Source organism: Protobothrops mucrosquamatus, unplaced genomic scaffold, assembly GCF_001527695.2.
Source record: "Protobothrops mucrosquamatus isolate PMUCROS unplaced genomic scaffold, P.Mucros_1.0 scaffold10332, whole genome shotgun sequence".
NCBI classification, from domain to species: Eukaryota; Metazoa; Chordata; class Lepidosauria; order Squamata; family Viperidae; genus Protobothrops; species Protobothrops mucrosquamatus.
The window spans coordinates 1-7,187 of NW_015396119.1; the positions used below are offsets into that span (position 1 = coordinate 1).

The 7,187-nt window shown below is 47.0% G+C and overlaps 1 protein-coding gene across 1 annotated transcript in view; it reads right to left on the bottom strand.

The window, feature by feature from the left end:
* Positions 1-2,840: 2,840 nt before the first annotated feature.
* LOC107301159 (inter-alpha-trypsin inhibitor heavy chain H2-like) overlaps positions 2,841-7,187 on the bottom strand; it is a gene marked incomplete at its 3' end in the record, with an annotated part of 5,316 nt that continues 969 nt past the window's right edge. Inside the window, exons 3-7 of the mRNA XM_015830421.1 lie at positions 6,859-6,984; positions 6,524-6,705; positions 5,422-5,607; positions 3,154-3,293; positions 2,841-3,013 (exon numbers count right to left, since the gene is read on the bottom strand). Of these exons, the coding sequence (XP_015685907.1) occupies positions 2,841-3,013; positions 3,154-3,293; positions 5,422-5,607; positions 6,524-6,705; positions 6,859-6,984 (807 nt within the window). The remainder of the gene's footprint in view (positions 3,014-3,153; positions 3,294-5,421; positions 5,608-6,523; positions 6,706-6,858; positions 6,985-7,187) is intronic.

Here is a 7,187-nt window from a genome sequence, read left to right on the forward strand (position 1 = left end):
GTCAGTGATGTGAATAAGCAGTAGGGAAACGTAACTCTAGGAAGGAATTAGAATGAATACTTGGGAGTCTAGTGGTTAAAGCCCCAGGAGACTGTGAGTTCTAGTTCCACTTTATGGATGAAAGCCGACTGGGGGACTTTGGGCCAGTCACTAGGAGATTGTGAAGTCTACAGTTGTTGTTAGTTGTGAAGTCGTGTCCAACCCATCGCGCGACCCCATGGACAATGTTCCTCCAGGCCTTCCTGTCCTCTACCATCTTCTGGAGTCCATTGAAGCTCACGCCTCCTGCTTCAGGGACTCCATCCAGCCACCTCATTCTCTGTCGTCCCCTTCTTCTCTTGCCCTCCATCTTTCCCAGCATCGGGCTCTTCTCCAGTGAGTCTACAGTAGTCCCACCTTAGACATAGACATGAAAGCAGGCTAGGTGACTTTGGGTCAATCACCAGGAGAGGGTGAGTTCTAGTCTCACTTCTAGGTCTGAAAGCCAGCTGGGTGACTTTGGGCCAGGAGACAGCGAGTTCTAGTCCTGCCTTAGGCACGAAAGCCGGCTGGGTGACTTTGGGCCAGTCACCAGGTGACTGTGAGTTCTAGTGTTGCCTTAGTCAGGAGAAGCTGGCTTTGGGCCAGTCACGCTCTCTCAAGCCAACCCGCCTCACAGGGTTGTCGTGTGGAAAATAGCAGGGGAGGAGCATTAGTATGTTCACCGCCCAGGAAATACTCCTGTCAGGATTGGCGGGGTTCCGGTTTACAGATGCATTACTGACAAAACGGACAGGGCAAGCGACTGCATATAAATAGGCAGCAAAGCTCATGTTGCCTCATGCTGATGATGTTAGCTAGTTGGGTGATTGAAATGTCTGCAAGCCAACACACCAAGCTCAGCCAGCACCTAGGATCCCACCGTCCTCCTCCTCCTCCTCCTCCTCCTCTCTGCAAACCCCACTCCCTTCTAGAACTGATGATGTTACCTAGTTGGGTAATGAAACGTCTGCAAACAAACCACCAAGCTCAGAGAGCACCCAGGACCCCACATGTCTCTTGGTTCCTGGATTAACCAATATTATGTTCTCATGAGCCACACGCGCTAATCAAAGCAGGCTAGGTTCACCCCTTCTGCAAAGCCAGAAAAGCCCAAGTTAGTGGGGGGGGGGGGTTAATCAAGATTAATATATTTGGGTCAATACAGTCAGTGGGTGATGAAATGTGTGGAGAGAACCCCACCAACGAACAGGATGAGAAGATGGCTGGAGCTTCCTTTACCTGGATATACCGTTGCTGCAGTGGGACCCCTAAGTGCTGGTTGGGGGTCTTTGGAGCCGGGCTGAGCCAAAGCAGGGACGGGCTTAGGGTGTCCAATGCTTAGAGCACCTGTTTCCAGGGGGGGGGAAGGGGAGAGAAAAGACATTAATTGTAATGAACTCCAACTGCTTCCATCCATGTCACATCTGGACAGGAAGAAGCGGTCACCATGATGTGAAAAAGATGTTGAGACTCTAGAAAGAGTACAGAGAAGAGCAACAAAGATGATCAGGAGACTGGAGGCTTAAACATATAAGGAACGGTTGCTGGAATTGGGTATGTCTAGTTTAACGAAGAGAAGGACGAGGGGGGACATGATAGCAGAGTTCCAATGTCTCAGGGGCTGCCCCAAAGAAGAGGGAGTCAAGCTCTTCTCCAAAGCGCCTGAAGGCAGGACAAGAAGCAACGGGTGGAAACTAATCCAGGAGAGAAGCAACCTAGAACTAAGGAGAAACTTCCTGACAGTGAGAACAATTAACCAGTGGAACAACCTGCCTCCAGAAGTGGTGGATGCTCCAACACTGGAAGTTTTTAAGAAGAGACTGGACAGCCATTTGTCTGAAATGGTGTAGGGTTTCCTGCCTGAGCAGAGGGTTGGATTAGATGACCTCCAAGGTCCCTTCCAACTTTACTATTACTATGGATCATCGCACAGTCAGCCAGATGTTCAGACTGGATTTGGCATTCTGTCTACCTATCGAGTCCTTCCCAAGGACCTGGGATAGGCAGATGTGGATGTTTGATGGTATTACAGATCTCGTCGCAGGATGGAAGCAGTTCCTAGTAAGGCCGCCTTTTGCAATTGACTAATGGCGAATTTGTCAATGCCAATGGTGTTCAAATGGTGCTAGGTCCCTTCCTACTTTACTACTACTACTACTACTACTACTATTATTATTATTATTATTATGGATCATCGCACAGTCAGCCAGATGTTCAGACTGGATTTGGCATTTTTGTCTACCTATCGAGTCCTTACCAAGGACCTGGGATAGGCAGATGTGGATGTTTGATGGTATCACAGATATCGTCACAGGATGGAAGCAGTTCCTAGTAAGGCCGCCTTTTGCAATTGACTAATGGCGAATTTGTCAATGCCAATGGTGTTCAAATGGTGCTAGGTCCCTTCCAACTTTACTACTACTACTACTACTACTACTACTACTACTACTACTACTACTATTATTATTATTATTATGGATCATCGCACAGTCAGCCAGATGTTCAGACTGGATTTGGCATTCTGTCTACCTATCGAGTCCTTACCCAGGACCTGGGATAGGCAGATGTGGATGGAAGCAGTTCCTAGTAAGGCCGCCTTTTGCAATTGACTAATGGCGAATTTGTCAATGCCAATGGTGTTCAAGTGGTGCTCCAGTTGTTTTGGGAATTATTATTATTATTATTATTATTATTATTATTATTATTATTATTATCATCATCATCATCATCATCATCATCATCATCATCATCATCATCATTATTATTATTATTATTATTATTATTATTATTATTATTATTATTATTATTATTAAGATCACCTGGACAGCAGGCCCTCTTGCGGTCCTGCGGGGAGTCGGCCAGCATCAGCTCCTCCCCATCTGGGTTCTCAATGAGCATAGCTGTGTAGGGGGTCACGATGTGATGGTCCAGCGACATCTGCAAGATGGCCTTGGTGATGTTTCTTTTCAAGGAGGCGGTGGGAGCCACGTTTCTGGGGCAACATCAAAAAAACAAAGGTGAAGGCTAAGCCCAAACGCAGAAGATTGAACCGATAAAAGAGAGCATTCGTAGCTCGGGGTTGTTGAGCTGTGGGGTCCTGGGTGGTCCCCGAGCTTGGTCGTCCCTTCTTACCTTTCAGCCATGAGTTGGTTGACGGTCAAGTAGGCCCACAACTTTTCCGTGAATTTGGGATCGGCGTTTTTATTCTTGCTCAGGAAGTCATCCAGTCCCTCAACATCTGCCAGAATCTCCAAGATCAGTTGTGCATTGGACTGATGGAAAAACAAACACGAGCAGAGAAATGACCCACGTTTAAGCTAGCAGAGCCAACCTCAATCTTTTGGGCTTCTCACAATCTCCTAAAACGGTTACAGAGAGTCTTCGACTTACGGCCACAATTGAGCCCCCCCCCCAAATTCCTGTCGCAAAGCAAGACACTTGCGAAGTGAGTTTCGTCCCGTCTTTCAATCTTTCTTGCTACGGTGAGTCGCTGCAGTTTTTAAGTTAGTAACACAGTGGTTAAGTGCATCCGGCTTCCCCAATGACTTTGCTTGTCAGAAGGCCGCAAAAGGTGATCGCGTGACCCCAGGACACTGCAACCGTCACAGGTACATGCCAGTTGCCAAGCGTCTGAATTAGGATCGCGTGACTTGGGGATGCTGCAGTGGTCATAAGTGTGAAAAAGGGTTGTGAGTCACTTTTTTCAGTGTCATTGTGTAGCGGAGGTGGGGTGAGAATGGGGCCAGCTGGGAGGCTTTGCAGGAGCCCTGCCAATGTGGCAGGTAGGAACTCCGGCAGCTGCCATGGGCGGGGCTCGGAAGAGGGAAGAAAAAGGAGGAGGAAGCCGATAGAAGGGAGGAAGAGAGAAGGCTTGCTGGAGCTTGCCGTTCTGATCCAGCTGATCGAAGAGAGAGTAAGAAGCTGGGGTTTTCGCGTTTGCTTTTTCTGCTTTGTTAACAGGCAAGCCGGACGAAAAGGGGAGGGATAGAGAGAGTGAGAGTAGTTGCTGGAGCTGTTTGCTTGAAGCAGGCCAGGCAGGGAGAGATAGAGGGTGAGAGTAGTTGCTGGAGCTGTTTGCTGGAAGCAGGCCAGGCAGAGAGAGAAAGAGAGTGAGAGTAGCTTGCCGGAGCTGTTTGCTTGAAGCAGGCTAGGTAGAGAGAGACACAGAGAGGGTGAGAGTGGCTGGTTGGAGCTGTTTGTTTGAAGCAGGCCGGGGGGGGGGGGGGGGGGGGGGGGGGGGGGGGGGGGGGGGGGGGGGGGGGGGGGGGGGGGGGGGGGAGAGAGAGAGAGAGAGAGAGAGAGAGAGAGAGGGGTAGGTAGGTAGGTGGGGAAAGGTGAAGTTCTATTATTTCTTTCTCTTTCGTTGCGGGCATGCCAGATGAAGAGAGGGAGAGAGGGTAGTTTGGGGAGTTTTAATTCCTTTCCCTTGTTTGAGTAAACAGGGAAAGTTAGGAAAGAGTTTGACATACATCTTTTAGTGGGAGGTAAGAGGTTTTTGTTTTATAGGATCAGCTGGGGGAGATAAAAAGGGATTACATGGAGTGAGGTCAGAGAGGGACGACAAGAGTAGACAAGGGAGGCTTCTGCTAGTGCCAGAGATTGACTGCCATTGTTTTAGGCAAGTTGTTGTCATCAAAGACTGATTAACATTGTTCTGGGCAAGTCGTTGCCATCAGAGACTGACCGCCATTGTTTTAGGCAAAGTTGTTGTCACCAGAGACTGACTGGCATTGTTTTAGGCAAAGTTGTTGTCACCAGAGACTGACTGGCATCGTTCTGAACAGGTTGCTGCTACTAGAGACGGACTACCATTGCCTTATGCCAGCTGCTGTTATCAGGAATTGACTACTATCTTCCTTGTAAGTTCTTATTGCCTGAGATCAACCACCATCATCCCACGTGAGGCACCGTCGAGAGAGAGAGCGACCATCACCGCCCCATCTGCGTGGCTGCCGATCGTGACTGAATACTACCGTGTTACGTGCTGTTAGGCAAAGGCGCCGATGTGAGAGACTTCCTTGGGCTGGTGGCCACTTGGAGGGGAGGTCGGGAGGGCCCGGACTTAAGTGGTCCCTACGGGGGTGGCGCTACAATTGTAACTTTGAACTGTCACTAAATAAATGATTGTAAGTTGAGGATTACCTCTGCTGTACTTTCTCAGGTTTTCCTGGAATCTCTCATCCAAGTTCTAACCTTACTTAGCATTTCATGATTAGCCAAGATAAATTATTGGTGTCACTTAAGTTGGTTCTCTGTAGCTAGAGGAAAAATATCGGCTTTGGAGAAGGACATACAGTCTCCTTCAGCCTGGAAGACTCGGGATTTCTCTAAAAAAGTTTGAGAAAAATCCCTACAATTTCACAAACTCATCATGTTCAGATACTATCAAGGTGGACTTACTGCTGTGGCTGTTATCACACTCTGTAAATGCTGCACATTTTCAGTGTCGACTTTTCCCGATACCACAATCTCTGACCCTCCAAAATAGTTCTGGAAGGTGCTCTGGGTTACATCGGACACGACTCCTTCGGGATAGTTGAACTCCAGTTTTTTGAGAAGTGGGGTGGAAACCTGGTTGTAGAATTTCTGCAAATTCAGGGGGGGAAAAGCCATAGACATTAGAAGTTTACTTCTGAAAGACGCTTGTTCTTGATGTGTGATATACAGGCAGTCCTTGACTTACGACCACAATGGAGCCAAAAACTTCCATTGCTAAGTGAGATAGTGGTTAAGTGAATTTTGCTTATTTTATGACCTTTCTTGCCACAGATGTTAAGTGAATCACTGTAGTTAAGTTAGTAACAAGATTCTCAAGTGAATCCGGCTCCCCCATTGAGGTTGGAAGGTCGCAAAAGGGGATCACGTGACACAGCAACCATCATAAATATGAGTCAGTGGCCAAGCGTCTGAATTTTGATCATGTGACCATGGGGATGCTGCGACAGTCATAAGTCTGATTTTTAAGTGCTGTATTAACTTTGAACGGTCACTAAATGAACTGTTGTAAGTCGAGGACTACTTCTATGACCCCCATTGAGCACAGGCGTAAAGGACACAGATATATCCCATTTCCTAAGGATCATAATCCATTCACAATAAAAATAGAGGGGGGAAAAAGTATGATGCAGGGGGAGAATGTCTTCGCAGGGGGAGAATGTCTTCAAGCAGAAATAATTTTGGTCCGAGGTTAATAAAAAGGCCTTCTCTATCAGAAGTCCCAGAAACCCTTCAATCATTAACTTTACAGATTTTTGTTGGCACAGCCTAAATGAATTAGGTCAAAATATAAAAGGTAGCCACCATCTGAAGTGGTGTTAAATTAGTGACCTAGAACTGTAATGGAGAAAGCCACCAAGGCATTAAGATACAGTAAATGGTATTTTGAGCTGAGAAATAGCATAGTTTATGTTTATGAAAGCCTGTCAAAGGTCAGAATAACCTGTTAGGTTAGGACCTCTCCTCCCCCCTTCCTTTACTTCACCAAGGATGGTGGAAAAGTCACCTTCATTTGGGAAGAGGTCTCTTGATTCCCAAAGATCCGTTGCGCGGCTCCATTGTTTTCAGTCGCCAACCTCTTCAGAAAATCATAGTCCACATCAAAGCCGATTCCAAGACAGAACAAGGAGATGTCATTCTGGATATGCTTCTTCACGTTTTTCTGAATCGTTGGCAGCTTTAGTTCTCCTGATATGAAGAAGAAAAAAGACAAAAATCAGGACATCCTTTCAGGATTGTCCTCCTACAGCAGCGGGGGTGTCCAACCTTGGCAACATTAAGACTTGTGGACTTCAACTCCCGGAATTCCCCAGCCAGCAATGCTGAAGGTCCAGCTCTTACCGACAGTTGGGTCTCCGTCTGAAACCAGTATTATCATGGAGACAGAACTTGGATCTAGCATCCCCAAAGTGTTGGCTTCATTTAAAATAAAGATGGCCCGGAGAAGGGCATCGTTGATGTTGGTTCCTGTTAAAAATTAAAAAGGCGACAATTTGTTTTTTTAAAAAATCATATTATTGTACTTCCATTGTTTATTTTTAATACATGAAGCCAGAGAAAGAGAAAGAGGAAGAGGAGGAGGAGGAGGAGGAGGAGGGGAAGGGGAGGGAGAGGGGGAGGCTAAGAGTAAGGGTAAGGGTAAGGGGAAAAAGAAGAAGAAGAAGAAGAAG